The sequence below is a fragment of the Rhynchophorus ferrugineus genome, unplaced genomic scaffold (assembly GCF_030347505.1).
Source record: "Rhynchophorus ferrugineus isolate W39M unplaced genomic scaffold, kcgeb_rfMv2 rfM7, whole genome shotgun sequence".
Classification (NCBI taxonomy): Eukaryota; Metazoa; Arthropoda; class Insecta; order Coleoptera; family Curculionidae; genus Rhynchophorus; species Rhynchophorus ferrugineus.
In genome coordinates, this window is record NW_027472586.1 from 28,872,245 (window position 1) to 28,900,082 (window position 27,838).

Below are 27,838 nucleotides of genomic sequence, written 5' to 3' on the forward strand. Positions count from 1 at the left end.
TTTAAATCCCTGAACGTAAATTCAGAGACCAGGATATTGCTTAGTTAACTGAATTTTTTCTATGTTCAGTTTGATGCTAACAAATCCGTTAATGAGATGAGAGGTTTATCGTTCACGGACCGAGCCTATGGAAAAAAATCCAATTCCATAAATAAATAATCCTGATCCGGCCCACTTTATTTCCAATTTATCGAGAACGCGAGCCAGAAAATTTTAATTAAAAGGATTATTTCCATCTACTCGCCATCTTCTCTGTGCCAAATTCGGTCGCAGAACGGACCATGAGGCACAGCAGACGAGCGAGCGCCAGCTTGAGATTCTTCATATTAATTTTTACACCCTTTCGTGAACGAGACTTATTGCGGCATTGAATTTGAAATTTTAATTAGCACAAATATTTCTCAGTTTGCGTTCCAACATTGAGGGTAAATCAACAAGGTGTTGATTGGAATATTAAGGAGCAAACAATCCTGCATTAACGTTCATCAATTGGTTGTCTTGTTTTGGTGTAAATCAGTCACAAAGAAATAATCAACTTTTTTTTATCAACCATAGTTATAGTGTTTTTAACAAACTTTAATTTATAGTTCTAAAAATTAATTCCTTTTACCACGACCTCAGTTTCCTTCATTTGGGGACGAAGAACCGTGTTCACGTCTCCTGTTTTCATTCAAGATGATAGTGGAAAACCCAGGGCACAGAGTGATAAAATTACGTACAAAATCATTTTAGTCCTTTTTAAATTAAGTATTTGTTCTGCAAAACAACTTGTCATTTTTTTATAGAGTAAGGAAAATAATCTAAAATAATACGTTAGATTACTTAAACTTGTTCAAAAAATATTTTCAATATGAGATCAGAAATATGTTATATAAAGTAAATATATGTCAAATACCTCAAGAACTTACAATCTCTAATATTCTTAAATTTCATTTAGTTAAATTTACTTTTCATTAAGTTTCAATAATCAACAAGTATTGATACGTTTAAATTACTATACAACTGAAATTTATAGCAAAAGTATCATAAGTAAGAATATTTTCTTTCTTTACTTTTATATTATAAATATAAATTTGGAATAATAAATAAAGTAATTAATGTTTGTGTTTTAAAATAGGAAATATATGAATAAAATGATTGTGAAATTGATATTTGCTTGTATATTAAAATAATAAAGAACCCAATTAGGTAACTTATTTTTTACAATATAGAAACTTATATTAAAAGAATGTATTTATATTAATTAAATGAACTATTAACCTTTTAACACTTCTGTAAGTGTTAAAGTCTATAAAGTAAATAATCAAAATAATTGACGCATAGATTCAAAAAATAAGATATCAAATTGTTGTATATCTTATTGCATTAATTGTTAAGCACCCTAATATTTATCAATGATTTAAAATGTTTTCAGAATTATTGCTAACAATTCATATTTTTTTCCGTTTGTCCTATGTTTTCTATCCATACATACAAATTATTATGTTTCATTTTAACTGCTTTATATTTTCATTAAAGCATTTATGTATTTCATAAAATATTTATCCCTATTTCTCACCTAAAATACGTATTGAATTACAATAAATATACCTTTTTTTTATAACATCTTTATTAGATACGCTTAGTACAATCTTAATTATTATTATTATTACAATTAATTTATTACTACTTTTCCTATGTGCTAGGATTAATTAGCAAGCAAGACGAGTGCGAGAAAATACATCAGTATGTATTCCTCAATTATAAAATTACAATTATTTATTAATTATTAACTTATAGCTATAGTTTACACTAATAATACACACTAAATGTTCCCACAAGTTCGTATGGTTTTGTTCGTTTCAATCTCCTGACATCCTGTGCAGCAGTTGTATTGCTTCCACGTTAGAATGATTTAGTAATCTTTTTTCGTGTTTCAAGGCGAAATCCTGCACAACTTCGCAAATTCTTCATTGGTTACATAGCGATAGGCATTGGTACTCAATCGAAGAATCTTGTTTTGACAGCGCTGTATGACTAACTGATTTGAAATTTTAGTGCAACCCCATATTTGCACCCCATAGGTCCAAATTGGCTTTATAATTGTATTATAGATCAACCTCTTTATTATAGATCTTAGATCAAGTTGAGAGTATCTTCCGACTAACCAGTATAGTTGTTTTATTTTGGTTCTAATGTGTTTTGCTTTTTGTCTAACGTGATGCTTCCAATTTAATCTACCGTCAAGATGGATTCCAAGGTATTTTGCTGATTCTGCTTGAGGAATCGGGCATCCATTGAATGATATAATTAAGTTTTTATTATTTCGCCTTAATGCAAAATTGACGTGGACAGATTTAGAGCTATTAAGTTGAATTTTCCAATCTTTTGTCCATTTGTAGATTTTGTTGACTGCCACTTGGACTTTTTCTATTGCCCTAGGCAGAGATATATATTTTGCCATAATAACTGTGTCATCAGCAAAGGTTTCAAGAAGTGTTTCTTTTGTTGTTGGAATGTCAGCAGTGTAGAGCAGATACAGGAGAGGTCCTAAGACGCTACCTTGTGGAACTCCAGCCGAGATATTTTTAAATGTCGAGAACGCCATTTCGCGCGATACTCTAAATTTTCTTCCGAATAAATATGACTCCAGCAATTGACAATAGTTACGCGGTAACAATTTGCTCATCTTACAGATTAATCCCAAATGCCAAACCCGATCAAAAGCTTGTGAGACATCCAGGAATATTGCAGGGCAGTATTTCTTTTCTTCAAACGCTCTTTCAATAGCCGCAGTTACTCTGTACACTTGATCGATAGTTGAATGGTGATTTCGAAAACCAAACTGGAAATCTGGTATTGTTACCAAATGTTTAACACGTTTATATATCAGCTTCTCAAATAGCTTTGATATTGCAGGTAGTAGCGAAATAGGCCTGTAAGATTCGACTTGTTCTGCAGGTTTGTCAGTCATCATAAATATACCGTGCTTAATAATTTTGTTAGCTATATTTTTAATTTAAATTGCATCGTTCTTTGCTAGTGTATTTCACTATTCTGTACTTAAAATTCTAGCTGTCTCCCAGGAAGCTCATCTTTAATTTGCCTTCTATGGTTTTCGTTAGTCTACTGCTTTCTATCTTATTTTGTATCACAAGTGAGTACTAATAACTCACCAACAATTGAGTTATTAAAATTCTATGAAATCATATATAATTATTCTTTGCAACATTAATTCTAACTTTTGATGCACAAATTAATGTTTGTATTTCCTGCAATATTTGGTTCGTGCTTTATGTTAGGAAATTAATTTACTAATGTATCTTGAAATGGACTAGAATATCTATATATTAATCGCTAAGCCGATTAATATATAGATTATAGCTTTATATTTTGGTTGTTATGATAATGTAAATATTAAAATTCGGAATTTTTAGACGAATGGAAAGTGTTCTATTGAACACCATATAAACTTCTTCTTCTTCATATAATTGACTTCTATTAAAAATGTTTTGATCTGATTAAATATGGTTCATGACCTGCATTTGTTATAATCATCGAATTCGTAATATTGATACATAAAAAACTTCAAGTGGCAGTCCACTGCTAAACTAGAGTAGATTCAAGATCCACAAATGGACTAGACACTAGAAAATGTAAATTAATTCCTTGAAGTCTGCTGCAAATTTTCGTTACTTTGGGTGTTGCCTAACTGCTTAGGCAAAATCATCGATATATGTCAGTATCCATCTCAAAGATAGATTAAATAGGAAAAATCATGTCGCAAAAAAGTAAGAAAATGAGTCTCAATATTAAATAACCATAATGTGTTTAGTCCCAACTTGAAATCAAATGGATCCACGAAGATACAAGGTGTCGCCGTCAAATTCTAGTTGTCAGCGTAAACAAAGTTGCTAAATCATATACAACTATTGAACACCGCTCGAGAAATCAGCAGATTGAAGCGAACAAATCCTAACGAACATATAATGTCTTAATATGATGTCATATTAAAATTAATATCAATAAATAATCAATTTTAATTCCAAGCCATGACGCTATAAAGGCAGTGACGCCTGTCGAATGACGCAATTAGCCCTTATCCGTAGATTGTAAAGATTAGAACATGATCATGATATTCTTCATAATTTCGTTGATGCTTCTTCTATCAATGCGAAATTTTAAACTACCAGTGCGCCTGGCTCTATTTGCTTAATTCAGCTACAATATTTAGGGGGTCGGACATACTGTACACTAATAGGTCAATTGAAAATTCCCCGGCCTACCATAGTAAAACACATTTTTTTGGTAAAATTAGTTCTTTTTTGTTCAAGATAATTCCATTCAAGGGTGATACACTGATTATAGCGATACTCCACTCGATACCATTTTTCTAGTACGATTTGTCCTTTGCTTCAAAATAGGCCTCAGTTTCGGCGATCAGTTCTTCACTCGATGAAAATTTCTTCACGGCGAGCATTCTTTTGAGATGTGAGAACAGAAAATAATCACTGGGTGGTACATCTGGAGAACAACGGTTGATAAGGAAGCAATTCGAAGCCCAATTCATGGATATTTGCCATCGTTTTTACTGACTTGTGACACGGTGCATTGCCTTGGTGAAGCAGCACTTTCTTTTCCTTCAAATGCGGCCGTTTTTCGGCGATTTCGTCCTTCAAACGGCCCTATAACGCTACTTAATAGTCGGTGTTGATGGTTATTCTTTTGCTAAGGTAGTCAATGGAAATTATTCCATGCGCATTCCCAAATACAGACGCCATAACCTTGCCAGCCGACTGTTGCGTTTTCCGACGCTTTGGAGCGGGTTCGTCCTGTGCAGTCCACTCGGATGACTGTCGATTGGACTTGGGAGTGAAATGATGGAGCCATCTTTCATCCATTATCACATATCAGGATTTATTACACTTGATCATCTTCAAACACTGCTCCGATTGATCAACTCGTCGTTGTTTTTGGTCAAAAGTGAGCACGCGGCACCCACTTTGCGCAGAACTTTCTCATACCCAAATATTCGTGAATGAAATGATGTAGGCGTTCAGCTGATATCTTTAGAGTGTCCGCTATTTCATTCAAATTCAATTTACGGTCATTCAAAATAATATTTTGGATTTTTTAAATGTTTTCGTCGGTAACAACCTCTTTTGGGCGTCCACAGAGGTCACCGTCTTCGGTGCTCATTTCATCACGTCTGAACTTAGCATACCAATCCTTGATGGTTGATTTTCCTCGGGAGGTGTCCGGAAACTCGGCATCAAGTCAAGTTTTTGCTTCAATAACAAAGGTTGTTTCACTCAAAATTCACAAACTAAAGATCCAACAGCTGTTAAATTTATACACGCATCTTTTGAAGGTTAGTCATCTATGGGTCAGGGAGGGGACTTTTCAACTGAACTGTTATGTTATATATTTGAAGTTATATAAGTTTTTTTTTAATATAAGTTATATATCTAATATCAATGTAACAAATAAATTTAGAAAAATCAACACAAACGTTATGTTTAAAAATTCCACTCAAGAATACACCGAGATTATTTTAGTATATTCGAAGATCCCAATACTGACCGTCTGGAGAGAACAACGTACCATACCGTTCGAAGGTTGCATCATTAAAAACCCAAACACGATCCGCTCCAGAAAGATAAATTGAGACTTATGAAGAGAAGCATCAAAAACCCGGAAGCTGCGCCAAAATTCCGAACCATACGTCTTCATTATGGAAAATTTAAGACAGTTAAGATCAGGGCTAAGAAACACTACCGGGCGAGGCTACGTTGTTTTGATTTTATTTTTAAAGGAAATAACGTATATTTCTGTTTTACGGCGTGGGAGAGAGAGAGAGAGAGGCAACATCTGTTTTATTTTTTGGCGAGGAAACCATGTTTATGAGAAACAATACTGTTGGATTTAATGTTATCTGCAATAAAGAGGATTTTTTTGCTGAGAGGCGAATGAAAACAAACTTCCAGCAGGATACTATAAAAATGAAACTGCATTCAGTTTGGTAAACGGGCATATTTTATAGGATAATTTAATTTTAAATGACATCTAAATACACAAATGAGTAAAAATAGTTGTTGTTATAGTGGTATAGACGGGATATTTATAACCAGGGTTTCATTCAGCCTGCGAATTGGCGATAAAGTTTGTATAAGTTACAGGAATATTGTGATATTTATCCAGAATTGAGTAATTAACGAACTAGATTAGTACAACAATAAATATATAATTGTGATGGCTAAAAACAGCAAATTTTTATAGAAATTATTAGTCATGTTAATTCTAAAAATATAACCATATAACTATTTGAGAACTCTTTTATAGAAGCTTTATTAGCTTTATGGAAGCAATTTTTATGTCTCTCAAAATAATGGATGAAAAATTAGATAATTTAAATGAACCCAAAAACTATTATTTTACTTTAAGGAAAGAAGAGGTAACTTGTTGTGCTATACAAAATGACACTGAGAGTTTTTATCTATTAGAAAACAGATCAAACACATCCCACTCGTTACGCCACTCAGTCTTAAAGCACATGACTCTTGCACTTGGCCGCGATTCATGGATTTCGTAGCCAACGCCATAAGAGTTACCTGATGTAACACCTCCATTCTTAAGAAACTACCACATGGATGAAAGTGATCCTCATCCAGTCTGGACAGCTTAGAGTTCTAATAAAATAATGTTTGAGTATTACCTGTACCCTCGTCCGTCAATTTGACATTATTTATCTTTTAATGACTCTCTTTCTAACCAAATTTCCTGTACGGAATGGTTGGTTTTTAGAGACTTCAAATTTTAATAGTGTAGGGATGGGAAAACTGAACTAAGCATTGCGTTCATGCTACATTTGGTTGCCGTAAACCTTGAATTACAACCTTCTGTCCGAATTATAGTGGTATAGAGGGGATATTTATAATCAGGGTTTCATGCAGTCTGCGTATTGGCGATAAAGTTTGTATAAGCTACAAGAATATTGTGATAAGTATCCAAAATTGAGTATTTAACGAACTAGATTAGTACAACAATAAATATATAATTGTGATGGCAAATAACAGCAAATTTTTATAGAAATTGTTAGTCATGTTAATTCTAAAAATATAACCATATAACTATTTGAGAACTCTTTTATAGAAGCTTTATTAGCTTTATGGAAGCAATTTTTATGTCTCTCAAAATAATGGATGAAGAATTAGATAATTTAAATGAACCCATAAACTATTATTTTACTTTAAGGAAAGAAGAGGTAACTTGTTGTGCTATACAAAACGACACTGAGAGTTTTTATCTATTAGAAAACAAATCAAATACATCCCACGCGTTACGCCACTCAGTCCTAAAGCACATGGCTCTTGCACTTGGCCGGGATTCATGGATTTCGTAGCCAACGCCATAAAAGTTACCTGATGTAACATCTTCATTCTAAAGAAACTACCACATGGATGAAAGTGATCCTCATCCAGTCTGGACAGCTTAGAATTTTAATAAAATTATGTTTGAGTATTACCTGTACCCTCTTCCGCGAATTTGACATTATTTATCTTTTAATGACTCTCTTTCTAACCAAATTTCCTGTACGGAATGGTTGGTTTTTAGAGACTTCAAATTTTAATAGTGTAGGGATGGGAAAACTGAACTAAGCATTGCGTTCATGCTACATTTGGTTGCCGTAAACCTTGAATTACAACCTTCTGTCCGAATTATAGTGGTATAGAGGGGATATCAGGGTTTCATGCAGTCTGCGTATTGGCGATAAAGTTTGTATAAGCTACAAGAATATTGTGATAAGTATCCAAAATTGAGTATTTAACGAACTAGATTAGTACAACAATAAATATATAATTGTGATGGCAAATAACAGCAAATTTTTATAGAAATTGTTAGTCATGTTAATTCTAAAAATATAACCATATAACTATTTGAGAACTCTTCTATAGAAGCTTTATTAGCTTTATGGAAGCAATTTTTATGTCTCTCAAAATAATGGATGAAGAATTAGATAATTTAAATGAAACCATAAACTATTATTTTACTTTAAGGAAAGAAGAGGTAACTTGTTGTGCTATACAAAACAACACTGAGAGTTTTTATCTATTAGAAAACTGATCAAACACATCCCACTCGTTACGCCACTCAGTCTTAAAGCACATGACTCTTGCACTTGGCCGCGATTCATGGATTTCGTAGCCAACGCCATAAGAGTTGCCTGATGTAACACCTCCATTCTTAAGAAACTACCACATGGATAAAAGTGATCCTCATCCCGTCTGGACAGCTTAGAGTTTTAATAAAATTATGTTTGAGTATTACCTGTACCCTCGTCCGCCAATTTGACATTGTTGATCTTTTAATGACTCTCCTTCTAACCAAATTTCCTGTACGGAATGGTTGGTTTTTAGAGACTTCAAATTTTCTTAGCGTAGGGATGGGAAAACTGAACTACTGCATTCCGTTCATGCTACATTTGGTTGGCGTACAACTTGAATTTCAACCTTCTGTCTAAATTCCAGTAGACTATGTTAATTCGCAGCAATTTGAGTCCGCCTTAGGAGGATTTACACCTTGAACTCTGATGCTTGTGCTAGGAGTCTAAAGACAAGGATTTTTTTTAAAGCAAAAATAAGTCTAATCTTTCTTACTTGAAACATGTTATGGTTAGTGGCGTTTGAGCACCTTTTCTGACCATATACCTTCAGCCGTAATACTTTTGATCAAGCTCCCTTTAACTATACCAAGGAATGCCTCGAATAACTGCGGAACTGTATTCTTCTCTTGATTATGAATTTAACGCTGGTTAATGCAGGGATTCAAAAGAGAACAGTTTTATGATCTCCCGAAATCCTACCGACTGCGCCAGTTTTGAAATGTAAAGGGGATTAAAACTCAAAAAAATTACTTTTACTTCGAACTACTATTTTATGTACTTTTATGTCTTATATACGGGAAAAGTCAAAACTTTCAACGCAGTATCTCATGCTAGAAGAAACGTCAGTCTTGATGGAGTTAACCCTTATATGGCGAAGTAGTTTAAAAAGTTATAGTTAAATATAATATGTAATATATAATATATAATATAATATGTTTTACAGATTCATCAATTTAACTAAAATAAGCAAATAGGCAACCGCCCAACTTATTGAGTAAGCTTTCAACCCATGCATAATTTAGCAGTACGTTCGTACAACCAGGTAGTGCTGCCAACCTTTTATATAGTAGATTCACTATGTCTGTTAGCCGCACTCTCATTGAACATTTAGACAATTTAATTTTATATAAAAAATGACTCGTGTCATGATTTTATAACTAACGATTAAATTATTCCGGAATGTTGAATAAACGATGTTACTCTTTATTGTTATACTATTTGTTCTAAGTAAACTCAGATTCAGAAAATATTATAAGTACTACTATAAAGTCTCAGGAAGTTCAAATACTTAACTTTTTAATGACTACTAATTAATATACCCATTTGGTTGGAAAATATATTGAGCTGTAAATAAAAAAAAACTACACATTCAAAAATTTCCTCCTGATATAATTTAATAAAATTGGAAAATAAGTAGAACCATTTTCCAAGATCTCTTTGGACATCTCTCTGAACATTAAGATTTCAAATAAGATAATTGTAAGAAAAAAAGTTATTTACTGGATAAACATAATGGTTAATATTCACTAATATTTTCATGATCAACGAGATTTGATAAATAGTTTCAATATTCAGTAATAAATTCCTTTATATAAAGCTATTTAATGTACTCGATGTTGGTAAAAATAACACTGAAAAGTCTGCTTATATTCGAGATACACTGAGTTAAGAAAATAATTAGTGTTTGTGGTCGCCAGCTGATTGTATGCGAGTGGAGTCGAATTGGCAAAGCATACGTGTCTTTCTACTTAAGGTAATAACAGGTTAATTGAAAAGTCCCCGGCCTGACACATAGATGGCGCTATTAGAATTTAATCCATCTGTTTTTTAGTTCATTTGTGAATCATAGCATTTTAAGTGAAGCAACTTTTGTTATTATAAACAAAATGAATAAAAAAGAATCTTACGGGTTGATAAAATATTGCTTTATGAAGGGACAAAATACAGTTGAAGGAAAAACTTGGCTTGATATCGGGTTTCCGGATACTGCCCCAGGAAAATCAACCATCAAGGATTTGTATGCTATGTATAGATGTGGTGAAATCGGCACCGAAGACGGTGAACGCAGTGGACGCCCAAAAGTGGTTGATACCCACGAAAACATTAAAAAAATCCACAAAATGATTTTGAAGGACCATAAGCTGAAATTCTATGAAATGGCAGACACTCTAAAGATATTAACTGAACGTGTACATCATATCATTCACGAATATTTGGATATGAGAAAGCCATGTGGAAAGTGGGTGCCGCGCGAGCTCACTTTTGACCAAAAGCAATGACGAATTGATGATTGGAGCAGTGTTTGAAGGTCATCAAATGTAATATACCCGAGTTTTTGCATCGATATGTGGCAATGAATGAAACATTGCTCTATCGTTTCACTCCGAATTCCAATCGACAGTCATCCGAGTAAACTGTACACGATGAGCCCGCTCCAAACCGTGGGAAAACGCAACAATCGGCTGGCAAGGTTATGGCATCTGTATTTTGGGTTGCGCATGAAATAATTTTTATTGACTGCCTTGTAAAAGGAAGGGCTATCAACAGCGACTATTATATAGCGTTTTTGGACCGTTTGAAGGACGAAATCGCCAAAAACGACCGCATTTGAACAAAAAGAAAGTACTGCTTCACCAAGACAATGAACCGTGTCACAAGTCAGTGAAAACGATGGCAAAAATCCATGAATTGGACTTCGAATTACGAAGAACTGGGAAGATATTTTGGTCGAATGAAGAGGTGGTCGCAGAGAGGTCGAATCGCCGAAACTGAGGCCTATTTTTAAGCAAAGGACAAATCGTACTACAAAAATGGTATCGAAAAGTTGGAGGGTCGCTGTAACCAGTGTACCGCCCTTGAAGAGAATTATGTTGAATAAAAAAAACTAATTTTGTCAAAAGATGTGTTTTACTCTGATAGACCGGGGACTTTTCCATTGACATGTTATGTATGACAAAATATGCTTTAACCATTCTTGTGGGAAACTTTTTTTAATAATATGTTCTTAGTGTTATTATTTATTTAATTAATGCGTAGTCAAAGTTTGTTTGTATTAGTTGCAGAAGTTTATTAATATAATTTCTGCTCAATATACAAGGTGTCCCAAAGGAACTGCATAAGAGTTTAATTAATCATAACACGAAATAATTTTACCGTAAAAAATTAATTTTTGTTTAATATGATTCACCATATGTTTATGTACCAGTGTTTGGGGTTTCGACACTACGCTAACACATTTTGTCGTGTCAACGCTGCCGTTTTGAAGCTGTTTCACCAAGGAACACACCAATGTGAAATTGTTCGTTTGCTCAATATTACACAGTCGATTGTTTTTCGCGCCATCGATCGTTTCCAAGAGCTTAGCCATGATGGTCGGCGCACAGGAAGTGGAAGAAAGTGCACCGCCAACTCTTCTGCTAATGCTACTAAGTCGCCCGTGCTATGAGCAAGTTGTCGATTCGTCGAATAGCCAAGAAGGAGCTCAACCTCAAGACATATAAGCTTCAAAAAGGTCAGCTCCTCACAAATGAGAACAAGCGGTATACGGCTCGAAAGATGTCGCCAACTCAAGTGTCGGTCGGCTCCACGGCGATGGGAACGCATTCTCTTCATGGACGAAAAGCTATTCACCGTTGAGCAAGCTCACAACTATCAAAATAATAGGAGCTGGCCCGCTGAAGCCCCTGGCACCTCGGCCATCGTCGAACACCGCGAAAATCCGCGGTCCGTCATGACCTGGGCTAAAATTTGCATCTGAAGCGAGACCAACTTCGTTTTTGTGGATCAAAGGGTCAAAATAAACCAAGAAGTGTATCGTCGTGACATTCTTGAGTGCACCATACTTCCGTGAGCCCAGCAGCGTGGTCGCTGAAGCAATCCCTGCATCGGGAATGGGACCGATTGTTGCCAGACGACCTGCGGCCCAATACCGAGAATTTCAAATCACGTTTAAAGCTGTGTATGACCGCGGGAGGAGGCCACTTCGAAATCGGCTGACTATATTATTGCTAAAGGTCCATGTTATTGATATTCATTGTTGCTTCACTAAATTTATCTCAATCAACTAATGTATAATTTACGATGTTTCAAGCAACATTTTCTAAACCCTGTATAATCGTTAGATGACCCATTAAATATCAATGTTTATTTGTTCTATTATATGAGACATATTCCTTTAAATAATTGTTATTCTATGTGGTCTTTTACCAGATACAACATCTCCGACATCCCATATTAAGATTAAGTGCGCGATCTTATAAAACCTACTGGATTTAACAGATAATTCGAGATCCTAACAGGTAATTTCAATTGACTTTAGTTTCACCTAATGCTTTTTGCCCATGAATAATTGAAAACAGTAATTAGTCAGAGTGAGTGCTTTTAATTATTTAAAAGGTAAAGTTTTGGTGAAGGTTCTTTGATTATTTGCGTTAAGTGATTTATTTGTCAGAAAAATTTATTTCTGATACTAAAAACCTTTAAAAAACAACTATTTCGAAATTATTCTCAGAATTTGAAGTTATCCAGGAGTATACAGGAGTACCGCAAAGTACCTTTTTTTCGGAAAAATACTCCATAATTTTCACGAAAATGTCACATTGCCCACCTTTCAGACAATTTATTTATGCCATCCAAGAAAAAACTGTGTGTCCTTGAGCAAGACCATTCACCGTGTACCCCAGTTGATATTTGAACGGAGCAAAATCTGGGGAGTACGGCGGGTGCGATAATATGTCCCATCCAAGTACTTTCAACGCTTCCTTGATCGGTTTCGTTTTAGGAGACGGCAGGTTGTAGTGCTGTAAAATCACTTTACCATGTGTTCGAGCCCATTTTGGACGTTTTTCGATCAATGGATAGTTCAAATTAATCACTTGTTGTCGGTAGCGACCACTATTAGCTGTTTCACCAGGCTTCAACAATTAGTAATACACTACGCCGGTTGCTGAAGCATCATAATCATCGATATTTAACATTTTTACACACAAATTTGGAATAGTTTAATTCGTCTAAATAGTAATTGTAACCAACAAATTCAAACAAAAGAGAATAAAAATTAAAGAAATGCTGGATTTTCATATCTACATTATCTTTATTCATTAATAACACTATAACATAAATTCGAAGTTATTACAAAAACTAAAAGATCAAGACTAGGTACAAAGTATACATGATTAAAAATTAAGATACCGAAGGAAACTCCCGCCCAATGTGATGAAGATTGACTGACATAATGATGATATGATGACTTGGCATAGCGTTTACTATACGGACACTGAATGAAATATCAAATGAAGTTATATAATTTAATACTAGCTGAACTAGCATAAATATTTTATCTAGAAAAGTGTCTGTCCTGAAATTTTCTACTCTATAAAAAATTGATCTAAGTTCATAGATTACAAAAATATACAGCGGTAATTGTTCTAAATAACTTCATAATTAGTGATATTTCATGGATATTCTGATTTATAATAAAATTTGTTAATTCAATAAATTTGATAAAAAACATTAAAAGAGAAAATATAGAGAGATACAAATGTTGCTACTGCCTTCCATACATTCCCAGAGGAGATAGCAGCTATTGTAGGAATTAAAATTAAAATTGATAATAAAAAGCCCTTTTAGGAAAATTGTATTAGCAAATTTGCCGGAACGACAAACACCATATCTCGTACCAATCGAAAATTCAGAAACATCTGCCTCAAATTTTAAAAAGAGCGTTGCTCATTTGATTACGATAATAAACCACGAGAGTGTAAAGATTTCGGACAGCAACAGGACGGTGGCTTTCCAGAAATCACGCCTAACCAATAGCCTATGGGATGCCTATACTTTGTAGAAGGGACAATGAAACAAGACCAATTCATCCGAGTACGAGATATCCGGTTACTACTGCAGATCAATGAATAGTTCGATAGTGGCGATGACAATTACATGCATCACTAATTATTAAAATTGATTCTATTAATTTTTAATAATATTAAAATTACTAAATAACTTCATAATTAGTGATATTTCATGAATATTCTGATTTATAATAAAATTTGTTAATTCGATAAATTTGATAAAAAACATTAATCAAAAAATAATGTTGAATGATGGAAACATGTTATATCTCTTAGAAGTAGTATCTCTATAAATGAGTCTCTCTATGAATGAAGTATCAATATACTCGTATGTATTAGTAGTATGTCACTTCAAGTGAAATATCACATTTGGTCTTAGGTAGTACCACTCTCTAACGGAAACTGAAGTCAATGAAAATCAGGTATGATTGGCGCAGGATATGTAAAATAGTTATTTATATATTGTGATATTGCAAGAAAAAATATGAACCTATTATGAACAGTATTGCTTGTATGGATTATATTTTTAAAGATGTTGTAGTGACCGCTATGACCATTTAGACCCCCACGTAATCACTCACATCAAGTTCAAAGATTGGAATCTCTGGTGGATTGTTACCATGCGGTTACCGGCTATAAAAAACCACCACGACGATGTCTCGCTCTCTTTTATCTTTTCTCCACCCTTTTGTAACAGTACCACTTCCATAGCGCTTCCAAACTTTCTCTGCCTAACCTAATATCCTGTGCATCCTCCAGTCGACCACATGTAGTAATTAAACTCGAAATAAACAAGTTTTTATTCAGCCGGTGTTTTCTGTTGCCGTGCGAATTCCTTCCACAAAAATAGTAGTGAGTGTTCCGATAAACGACCGCGTCGACAGCCACCCATTCCGACCGACAAGACCAACATTCCTACAATATTTTACTTAGTTCTTATGGTTTTTAAAGAACTGGATGAACTGAAGGGATTTTAGCATTTACTCGTACCAACATTTTAAATCCAGTGGTATTGACTTTGCATTTCGGATTCATCCCTTGAAGATATGAAATTACCAGCTTGGCTATTTTCATCCAATGGGATATTTTTAAAAACTTTAAGTTGTATCTTAAAAAACTTATGTATCCTAACAACTTTACTGTTTAAGTTTTATACTGAACGTAATGTAAATTAAAGTAAGAACACATGCTTTTCATAGATTACACGGTGACAAAAATTATCTTTACGAAAAACGAAATACGCGTAGAAAAATATATGTTTATCAGAATCACAAATATTTAAAAATTTAACTAAAAGGTTAGGAAATATCTCAGTCCAGGAAAATCCAACATATCGCCGCCGAAACTATACTTGAACTTAAAAAAAGTTCTCCTATTTATTTGGTGAGGTATAAAAGAGGTGATTTACACTTATGGCTTTTGGAAACTAGCAAAAAACTTACTGGCGAACAATACAGCAAACCACATGAATAAAGAATAAATTCATGAAGAAAAATTGATACAGAAATGTAGCTTAATCTGAAAAAGCTTTTTATCCATGTGGTTCCACCAGTAGCATTCAAGTGTGTTGTTCAGGTATCTTTTAATTTTGGGAAAGACACCTATGTGTGGGAGTGTTTTATATAGGAATGGCACAGGATATGTATAATAGTTATTTATATAGTATACATATATAATATGATAATAATGCAAGAAAATACAAAGAAAGACAAGAAAATTTTATGAAAAGTATCACTTTTCTCAATTTTCTCAAAGAAATTCTCAATTTTTTTGAGGTGCTTGTGATTTTTAAAGAACTGGATGAACTGAATGAAACATAAAAATGTTTCTTATAAAACAATATATACAATATACCAAATCAAATCAAATCAAATATTTTAAGTGATATTAATCTTGCACTTTGTATTGATTCAAAAATATGAAATTACAAGCTCTGTTATTTTCATCCAATGAGGTATTTTTAAGAACTTTAAGTTGTATCCCACTAAACGTAATCTAAATTAAAGGAAGAACACGTGGTCAAAACCATTTAAAAAAACTAAAATCCCGACCATCCAAAATATCGGCACAGAAACAGTACTTAAACTTAAAAAAAGTTCTCGGAAGCTAGAATCACATGAATAAAGAATATGATCAGAAAGAGCCATTTACTTCGTAATTAAATGGCCAAGATATAATACCGACTATGCTAGACATCATGTGATTTAGACCAACTCTCTGGTACTTGGATGGGAGGTTATTTTTATGTATTTATTTATTTATTTATAATTTTAGCCACTTCAACAACATTGTGGTTATAATAATAACTGATAAAATGTGTTGTAAAAAGTACTGCAATACATTAGTACATGTAGAGATATACGAATAGTGAGTTTGTCTCCAAGACTTAAAGAATATTGCTATAATCTTCCCAACCGCCATTACATTTAATTGAGATTAAGGAAGGACATTTGTTGAGGACCTGGCTTATAGAAGTTAGAGACTATGCACAAAACTCGCAATGGGATTGACTATCTATTTTCATTAGATTACCTTGAACCGACAATAGCAAAGTAGAATGGCCTGAATTTTGAGTGACGGTGTGGACAGAAGATTGATAAAGAAATGTAGCTTAATCTGAAAGAATTTTTTGTCCATGTGGTTCCACAAGTAGCATTCAAGGGTGTTAAGGTATCTTCTAATGGTGGGAAAGACCCATGTGTGGGAGTATTTTATATACGAAGAACTGACTGGAAGCTCTCTGTTTAGCTAGAGCGTTAGCATGTTGTTACCAGATATATTCATATTCGAACGAATTCACGTTATGGCTCAGGAAAGGCCTTGAAGCTTAAGAAAGAGAGAGCATGAGGAATGGTTAAATATTGAGAGACGAGGATGTAGGATATTTAAATTCGAGGAAACACTGCGTTGAACATTGCAAGATTTAATCAGTGCTTATGCTTAGATACACTTACGTGTTGGCCTTATGTTCTACTTAGTACGAGAAGCCTTAGTGCCAAAACGCTGGACATACATTGTTGACTATGTGCATAAATTCATTTGTGATGATGTTATTGGATTGAAGGCATGGAATATTTCTTTTGAGGTCGTATCTATCTGTTACAGGAAAATGGCGCAGTCATTTAAAAAAAATGGACAATTACACATTACATTATTTGTGTGAAATAAATGAATTAAATATCAAATCATTATACAAGATAATAAATCATGTATTTAATAAATTAGAATACTATAGAGGCTTAACATTAGATAAAAGAATTATGTTTAAAGCAGGACGTAAACATTTACTACTGTAATCTCATGCAATACATAATAATATCAATTAGTGTATAACGACAAAAGAAGAAAACCGGCTGTAATATACTGTAGGTGGCTAAATTATTATGAACAATACTCGTATTTATGTAATTTATAGTTTATTATATGTGTTTATTATAGTGTTCCGTATAATATACTTTTTTTTTAATTTTCAACTTTCCAGGAAAGATAAGGCTTTGGATACGTCTCCAAGAAAATATAGAGAGATACAAACGTTGCTACTGCCTTCCATACATTCCCAGAGGAGATAGCAGCTATTGTAGGAATTAAAATTAAAATTGATAATAAAAAGCCCTTTTAGGCAAATTGTATTAGCAAATCTGCCAGAACGACAAACACCATGTCTCGTACCAATCGAAAATTCAGAAACATCTGCCTCAAAAATTGTAAAAAGAGCGTTGCTCATTTGATTACGATAATAAACCACGAGAGTTTAAAGATTTCGGACAGGACTATGGGGAGGCGGTTGATTGAAGAGCAACAGGATGGTGGCTTTCCAGAAATCACGCCTAACCAATAGCCTATGGGATGCCTATACTTTGTAGAAGGGACAATGAAACAAGACCAATTCATCCGAATACGATAAATCCGGCTACTACTGCAGATCAATGAATAGTTCGATGGTGGCGATGACAACTACATGCATAATAACATTAAAATTACTAAAACGAAGATAATGAAACTGTTTTATATAATAAATTACAGATACAAATAAAAAACAGAGAACAGTCTCCCACTAATCATTTGTTACATAAATCCAATTAAACTAGAAAATGAAACAATCTCAATATTGTCTCTAATAATTTGGGCACACACTGTAAGTATACTATAATTTTGTCCAGACCAATATCGATACAAACCTGTTGCCCCGCTGTATATTCTCAGTTCAGGATTAATCTACTCATTATTGAAATAGCACTATCGGTTCGGAATATAATTGTGATGTTATCAGTAACGTTATTAACGATCGGAATGATGAAAATCGAGTTTAATATTTACGTAACATCTTTTGCGATAATCAAGGATTTATTAAAAAAGGCTTTCGATGTCGCGAATACTGGATAAACAACGATAACGAGTATAAGTGCAAACAAACAACTAGTTGGAGGATTAGTTGTGTAAACCTGAAAAGTGTTTCTCTCTCTCGGGTTTGTTTTTCCGAACTTGCATCTACCGATGTTACCTTAATCGATGCCATAGTTGGTTCACGTGTTGCGTGAAGAGGTGTTTTGATTACCCAAACGGAGATAAGGTTTTATATATTAGGTCATCACTACCACATTTGGCTTTGAGTAGTTATATCATTAGTATTTGTATTTTTGTAGAAAATATTTTTCAGAATATCGATTTATATTGAAAACTTTTTCGTACATTTTGATAATACATTTTCGATGGTTAATTTTTTTAGATTTTGATCAGCAATTATGGGTATAACTCTAACTGCTAAAGGCGCAAATATACCAACAATATGAAAATAAATATAAAATATTTATATAATAAATATAATATAATATAATATATATATATATATTATTTATTAAGTAATTAATTCAATAAAACTCTCTATAAATCACTACATAGTATAAAACAAAGTCGCCTTTTCTGTCCCTATATCCCTATGTGCGCTTAAATCTTTAAAACTACGCAACGGATTTTGATGCGGTTTTTTTCAATAGATAGAGTGATTCAAGAGGAAGGTTTATATGTATAATACATGCATAATATACTAAGACAACATTGCTAATTTTAGAGGTTTCTAACGTGATGTCGTAAATTAACCTATTTTTTTAGGCTTATTTAGCAATTAGCAAAAACGCTGCCTAACCCTACGAGTTAGATCAAATTAATGTACTACAGTATTGTACACCATAAAAAGGTCTACAAAAAAGTCCGCGATGGTATATGTTTATCTTTTAGGGATAACCCACATTAACCATTTTTATTGTTTACTTTTTACGTGAGAAAATGGCTTATTTACGAAGCTATTTTAAGCAATACGGCATTAATCCTTATCGAATTAAGTACCTTAAATACAGTGTGCAATTAATATAGATCAATATGGTTCCTTAAAGCATGTAAATTAAACAAATATTTTCGGAGATATTACAAATTTAAAATTTGCGTTTAAAAATGTGTAATGTAATAAAAATTGTATGAATTTAGATATTCCAAAGATAGCAGGAAATCTTCATAGTAAGTATAGGGGAAGAGGAATTGTTTTACTCCAAATTTAATGCGTGCAGGCCAAGGGCAGTAATGAATGAACCAAAAATACTGGATCGATTTTAATCATGTTTTCATTGAGTGACATAGGCATATATATTTTATGCCCGTGCAAAGTCGGAGCGGGCCGCTATGTTTTTATATACAACGTTCATATTTTTTCTGTAGTGTATTTAATTTAGTATCAGCATTGCACCCGTGCGAAGCCGGGGCGGGTCGCTAGTCTGTCTATAAAATAGAAAAATAGAGAAATTCATTTATACATAATGTAGAAGAATATAATAAAGTCTTATTTTAAATGACTCAATACTTACTCAAGATTTGAATTTGCCGTTATTTACGCCGTACAAAATAGCTTGACAGCTATAGGAGAAACTATATTGGTTCTATTATTGATGGGTTCGCTAGTCATTAAAATTGAAGATGGTGAAGTATAAAGAACCCGCATGTGATTAGTTTTAGTGTTCAAAATTACCACTCCAAATATTTTAACGCACCAGTACTGCTTTATTCGATACAAATTTGTACTTGAATAGTTGGTAAAAAGGAGACTCTAAAGTATATGTTTGGGTTTCTATACTCACACATGCATTTTGAAATAAGTATATATCAATTTACTTTATTTAAATAAGGACGAAATACTTAAAAGTGCCAATAAAATATTCTAAGTTCTATTGATTTTAGTCACGTCAAACTCTTGGATTTTTTAGTGACTGGACCTACGCTTCCGAACGCTCCGAACAACGGTCCTCGGCTTAAGCCTACCGACTGGCGAGTGAACTATTTTAGAAATCATCCCAGCAGCCATCCGGTCTTACTCAACCTGGTTACTGACATTACTGGGATCATTTTCCTTGTTGGGTTTTACACTCTTGCCTAGACGAATCACAAATATTAAACAATCACAAACATAATTGACAGACTATGCCCCAGCAGGATTCGAACCCGTGACTATCGCAACAGTAGGAAGAGCAGCCCTTAAAGTTTGATAACCTTTAAACCTTACGATATTATATCTTTTGCATAACATTAACATTTAACATAATTTGATTAAAATAAGATTTAGCACCACCCAATCTATTCATAGTGTTTTTCTTTTCAACACTGTGGTATCGACTATGAAAGATGTTGTTAGACTTTCGGGTATGTGCTATACAGAGACTTAACATTTGAGATAATATTCATATAGTCAGTGATTTTAGTTTAAATATAATGTCGATGTATGAAAAACTATTTGAAATAATTATAATTATATTGAAACCCTATTATAAATTTATATTGTAATAGAAATTTTTCTAAATAATATCAGAGAATGTTAATTTATTATATAACACCTATAAGACGTACTTTCCCTCAAGATATATAACGCATTAGCTTCACATAAAAACACATAAAAAAGTGGGAACTGCTTACACATTTTTTATCTAAAAAGAACATATTGACCAGATTTAACTTCGTGTGATTCTTCTCGGACCTCAAAATATTCTTTAATGGAAAATAATAATTTACTATGTACTATGGAAAAAAGTATTATTAAAATTAAGTTTCTTGTATAACTTGATTTTATTATAATTATTTAATTTTCATATTTAGCTTTTGTTCGCTAAGTGGGTCTTCCAAGCTGTAATAGGCAAGACTAAAGTTAATACTTTAGTCTAGAGCTTTTACATGTATTTAAAAGTTAATTTAACAGTAATGGACACAACGAAACTCATTTTCTACAGGTTAAGATAGTTAGGAACTAAACTGAAAGAGCAATTTATATTTATATTTTGCAATGTTTTTGTGTTATTTAATTAATATAATTACGGTCTTAATTACCACGTACAATTAATTCATTAAATATTTCTTCACTTTTATAAAGATATAAGCTTGTAATATATAATTTTATTTCGTTTTTAATGCCTTTAAACTCGTACCTCTACTTATTTTAAATTTTAATGCCACTTATAGAAGTTTTAATAGGGATTTTGGGACGGCTAACAGAAGGAAATGCTTTCTAATAAGTTCGGAGTAGTTAATAATAAAGCATTGTTTTAAAAGTTCCATTTTGCTCCTTTGTATCGTCACCTGACTCGTTGATATCAACTCTGTTTGGTCGAGTTGTTAATTATAAAGGTATAATCTTGAAAAACATGGACTATTTCTGTAGTTTTGTGATTAAAAGAAACTTGAATATATGCTAATAAAATATTGAGTAGTAGTAGTGGTAAAAGTTCAATTTTGCTCTTTTGTATCGTCAACTGACTCGTTGATATCAACTCTGTTTGGTCGAGTTGTTAATTATAAAGGTATAATTTTGAAAAACATGGACTATTTCTGTAGTTTTGTGATTAAAAGAAACTTGAATATATGCTAATAAAATATTGAGTAGTAGTAGTGGTAAAAGTTCAATTTTGCTCTTTTGTATCGTCAACTGACTCGTTGATATCAACTCTGTTTGGTCGAGTTGTTAATTATAAAGGTATAATCTTGAAAAACATGGACTATTTCTGTAGTTTTGTGATTAAAAGAAACTTGAATATATGCTAATAAAATATTGAGTAGTAGTAGTGGTAAAAGTTCAATTTTGCTCTTTTGTATCGTCAACTGACTCGTTGATATCAACTCTGTTTGGTCGAGTTGTTAATTATAAAGGTATAATCTTGAAAAACATGGACTATTTCTGTAGTTTTGTGATTAAAAGAAACTTGAATATATGCTAATAAAATATTGAGTAGTAGTAGTGGTAAAAGTTCAATTTTGCTCTTTTGTATCGTCAACTGACTCGTTGATATCAACTCTGTTTGGTCGAGTTGTTAATTATAAAGTTATAATCTTGAAAAACATGGACTATTTCTGTAGTTTTGTGACTAAAAGAAACTTGAATATATGCTAGTAAAATATTGAGTGGTGGTACAGTTAAATCCGAACGTTTGCGTGACAAAATAAATAAACACATGTTATCCATCGCTGGCTGTTACTATTGAACCCAAAGAAGTAACATTCAACTTCTATTAAATATAATAGATAAACCTGTACCCAAAGCAAATTGCTTCTAATTTTTTGTCTTGGTGTTTTGTTTTCACTAAAATCACGCAAATCCTGAAACTATTCTCTATATTATTTATCAGTTAATATATTGTTACTATAAATACACAAATAGCAGGTAGTTAGTAATAAAATGGGGTCTGAATCCCGCCAGGACATGGATGTAGTTTATGTTTGTAATTACAACTTAAAATTTCCCTAGGCAACAGTGTAAAATTTGTCAAAGAACAACCATCCCAGTCACTCCACGAACTAGGCTGGGTAAGTCCAGATGTCTTCTGGAAGGGTATCTGAGGTGGTTAAACAGTAGGTCCGACTCAAGTAAAAAATTCACAATTATTAACGTAAAACCTTTCTCATGTAAAAAGCTTCTAAGCTGTATGTAAGTTCTTTGAGACACAACATTTTTTTAGATGAAGATATCAAATCAAGTAGCCATTGTATATTTTATTTTTAGACAAATACTTAAATTTCGTTTATTTTAAGAAATGGGCTGCCAAATTTTAATAACATGGAATATTCTGAATAAAACATAACGCCATTTGTTTACGTCTTGCAAAATCTCGTGTTTTAATTTTACACTGCTTCTTGATAGAAAAAAATTAGCATTCAAGCGAAGCAATGGCTTAAAAAGTATTATAAGGACTCCGCTCCATCAGAAGCAATAATAAAATGTTGACTTGCAAACTTCAACCGTGGCCCTAGAGACACCGATGATAATGCGGAACATAGTGGACGTCCAAATGAGGTGGTAACACCATAAAACATTTTAAAAAATCCACAAAATCGTTTTGAATGATCGAATAGTGAAGTTGCGTGACTTAGCTAACATCGAAAATATATCAAAAGGACGTGTTGAGGATTCTGAGCAGTGTTTGGCCATGTTCAAACGTAACTTCACTTAGCTCAATCAAAACGATTGTCATCGCAGTGGACAGCAAGTGGGGACAGACCTATTTTTGAAGCAAAAGATAAATCGTTCTTCAAAAGTGGTATTTAAATGTTAGATCTACGCTGGAATTATTGTGTGGCTCTTTATGGAGGTTACGTTGATGAGAAAAGCCAATTTTGAACAAAATAAATGCATTTTGTTTCGAGGAACGAGTGAAAATCTCCGATGGTTTAACGTCTCCGTTGGTTTAAATCTTTATGATGATGCGTTATGCAACAGACAAAGGGACCTCGCGTTCAGTCATGGCTGTAATTAAAATTTAGTTATTAAAAATCATCGTGGTCCAGATATTCCACTAACCAGACTTCCAACTATTCGTATATTCGTCGGCGCAATCTACTGGCCGCTAGTCGAAATCCTAATAGTCGATGTTGCCTAATTTGCAGCTAGGCTATTTGCTTTATAGATGTATTTTATTTTAAAAGAATAATATATTTAACTAGACTTTCTGACATTAACTTTCATATTTGGTTTTGAAAAAAAAATAGATTAGATATGTTTTTTTAGTATTTAGTAAAATATATAATCTTGCCCTTAGAATTGGCAACACTGCATGGCATTGCAAGCCAAGCGTTTCTCAAAAGAAATGGCGATATGCCCTATTGGTTTGATTAAACATTGGGCATTTATTTGTTTAACTACTAATGCGTCTGATATAGCATTTTTAAAGTTATATTGTGATGATCCTTTTTATTTAAAAAGAAGGCCTTTTAGTTTAAAATTTCAGCGTTATAACAGGATTACAAATATGAAGAGTCAAAAGTAGTTTTAGTTTCAATTGTTACAAATAGGATGAATTACTTAAATGACTTAAATTTTGCAGTGGAAGTAAATTAATATGTCAAGTTTGTAATATGACATACTTGGTAGTAAGAGAAAGACAGATTCCACCATGAGCTTGCTGCACAACTAATGCCGATAACAAGAAAGATCATCTGCCTTCTCTGTGTCTCCAATTTAATGATTTTAGTATCCATACATACTGAATTTCGGCAGCATCTTTGTCGGATCCATAACATAGATGTTAAACAATCTAATCTATATTTTAAGAAATTGTAAGGCTACGAAAGTTGGAAGCCACAGGACGATAAAGAAAAAAAATATTGCTTAAAGAATTCCAAAGAAAACAAGAAGTCAAGAAGCTTATGTACCACTGTATAAGGAGTTATCATCAAGGTAGTATTTTACATAAAACTATCGATGTGATTATTATCTTACGAATGAATTTTAGGTGGTGTCCGATAAGTCAAGAAGGGTTACAGGCAAAAAATTAATTTAAGACTGTGTATATAAGTTTTTTTTATTAAAAAACTTAATATTGAAGCAAATACAAGTGCCCAATAAGAATCCCAGAATAATATTCGGCAATTGAATTTTGACATGGTAATGGGGAATTATATATTTAAGTAATTTCAATTAATCGTCCAAGTTATAGGCTTTGCAGAAGTGCAGGAAAATATTGCAACCATTAATCCTGAAAAGATAGCTGTTTAGAAAAGTGTTGCTACAGCTGTATCATTTGTTGATAAGGAAAAGTAATCTGCCAAAATATCAAAGAAGAGAAGCAGACCTAAGCAGAAATAAAAGAAAATATTTGAGCGGTATATATATATATATATATATATATATATATATATATATATATATATATATATATATATATATATATATATATATATATACATATATACCAAAATAAAACACAAAATATTAACATAATTGAATTTTTGGGTACTTGAGTCCTTGATTTCATTAATTATGGTGGTGTTTTTTTTGCAACTTTTTTTTGGAAATTTTCTATTGCAACTTTTATTGTATTGTAATTAATTGGTAATTAGTGTGAGAAGTGTAAAGGCTGTGTCTACAAGAAACTTGCTAATTTTATTTGTATATTATGAATTTTATTTATATATAATATATTTAAAGTTTTGTATATTCAAATATGTGGTAATTTAGTAAATAGTTTATGGCATAGTTAAGGTTCATTGTTTTATATCCTCTAATTTATAATTTAAAATTAATATTAAATTTTAAAATATATAAATGAATATAATAAAACATTTAGTATGATGCTGTATTTTCCTTTTTACCTCCTCTAAATGCTTCGTAAATTAATTTAAGTCATTTTTACTACATATACATATGTATGGTATATATAGCTTAATATAAAACTTATGAACATTACTCTTTATGTTAATAACTAATACAGAGCATATTTTATGCTTCGAAGACTTACACTATGCCGATATCAGAAATTTGCATCATAACATCCCAAGCAATACTGAGAATATTCAAATATTTCTAACACTGGGGACGTGGGCGCAAGCGAAGTCTAGTCAATCTACCGGACCACGATGATTTTTGATATATAATACTGCGCATAGCTGCTACCCACGCCGGTATCCCCCCTCATAAACCAGTTATAAGAACACTTGAGTATCCAATCCTCTAGATCGGAAAATTACGTTTATATTTAATTCCCCCTCGTATCTTTTTATAAATTTAATAAATGATAAATTTTACTTGAATATTGTCACAGTAATTTATTACTGCTAATAAATACTTACATTACATATTGATCGGCTTTGGTTAAGTTTTAATTTAAAGTGATTATTTCGGATTTGATGCGCTTATGAATGTTTAAACTAAGATTCAAATACAACACAATTAAAAGTTATCAGCGGACTTATTATAATTATCAATCGACTTAGAGAGTAGCTGAAACTACCAAACTCACCTGTTTTGACGAGTTTGAACGAGACGGCATTATGCGACTTGAGATGTTCGTTGTAAGATGGATGGATCAGATCTTTGAGCGCACCCTCGCTCATATTCGGCAAGATTCAGTACCGATCTCTTCGCAGCACAAGTCCTTTCGGTTTGTTCACCTCTAGTCTTCTATCTGAAATTGAAAATTATATTGAATTACCATTCGTAACGTTAACAAATTTAAAGGGAAACTTATTAGTAATTTGCAAATACTGTTAATAAGTTTGACAATTAATATTAATTATTATTTTATAATTAGTTTTTTATTTTTTTATATATGTGTTAATTTTCTGAAGTTTAAACAATATACAATTTCCATTTTCGAAGCTTTAATATTTTGAATTACTTCTGGAGATTATAAAGTATCGCTTGCTGCAGATGATAAACATACTACTGCGGAAAAGAGAAAGAATGAGAGATGGTAAGGAAATAAGCAAAAGAAAATCGTCATTTAATGAATACTTTTAAGCTGGACATTCAAAGATTAATAGTCTGCACAAACAACCGTGAATTAAAATATTTTAATTGGGATAACGCACAACTACATTTTTCTCACCACCTGTATTCAAAATGTCTGATTCCTCTTCCCAGTTCAATATATATATATATGGTTTGACTAAATTCATATAACGTTTTCAAAGGGAATTTATTCATATAAATTTCAAATACTAATTAACGAGAGATTGCCAACGTTCTGGGCAGTAAGGCAAGTGCGAACCAAATCGATAGCAACTTTATAACCCTTGCTGAAGCTTCTCCAGGCGTCGACCATGATTGTATAGCATGATTATTATTTTCGTATGTGATTTTCATCACTCATAATTATTCGTTCGTTTCTAAAACGCCAGATTTTGTTTCCTTTAAGTAGCGATTTTAAAATTGAAAATGGATTCATTCAAATTTTCACTGTTGTTATGACATTAGCTTTCACTCGTTACCATAAACAACATCACATTAAACAAGTCAATGAACTGTATTGGTTAGTTGAAAAAATAGTCCAACTTAAATTTAAAGAGATTGGTCAATCAGCCTATTATAAAGCCTATTTGGCCTTGGTTTGTCAAAACAAAGATTTTCGATTAATTACCAATGTATATTTTCAGATAACCGACGAATAATTACATGATGCTCTCGAAATGTATTTATGATTTAAAAATCATCTCAAAATATGAAATAAGGTTACTAAGTCACAAGAATTTAGAAATAATATAGCTATTGAGCAAACCACAGAAAATTAGAAAATAGATAGAAAGAGTTAACTAAATCGCATGAAATTGTACGGTGTTTAAACTTAACTTTAGTTAAAGTACTCTAATTTTATTTTAATTTGGGTAATACTTGCGGATGTCTTTATCCTACACTCTTTCTATTGGTATATTGATGCAAGTACAACAGAACAATAGTATCTGATATAATATGTAATTGAACAAATTACCATACACACTAGGTATTGTTTCTTAAAAAATAAATCCCTATTTCCTTTACTGGCGCCGTAACTTGAGACTGAACTTACCCATTTAATGTATATTTTTCTTAAGGTTTTTGAATACTCGA

The 27,838-nt window shown here is 32.5% G+C and overlaps 1 protein-coding gene across 1 annotated transcript in view; it reads right to left on the bottom strand.

Moving 5' to 3' along the window:
* Stacl (SH3 and cysteine-rich domain-containing protein) overlaps nucleotides 1-27,838 on the bottom strand; it is a 455,842-nt gene that overhangs the window by 292,815 nt on the left and 135,189 nt on the right. Inside the window, exons 12-14 of the mRNA XM_076410623.1 lie at nucleotides 26,631-26,677; nucleotides 26,404-26,417; nucleotides 26,253-26,349 (exon numbers count right to left, since the gene is read on the bottom strand). Coding sequence (XP_076266738.1) covers nucleotides 26,253-26,349; nucleotides 26,404-26,417; nucleotides 26,631-26,677 — 158 coding nt within the window. The remainder of the gene's footprint in view (nucleotides 1-26,252; nucleotides 26,350-26,403; nucleotides 26,418-26,630; nucleotides 26,678-27,838) is intronic.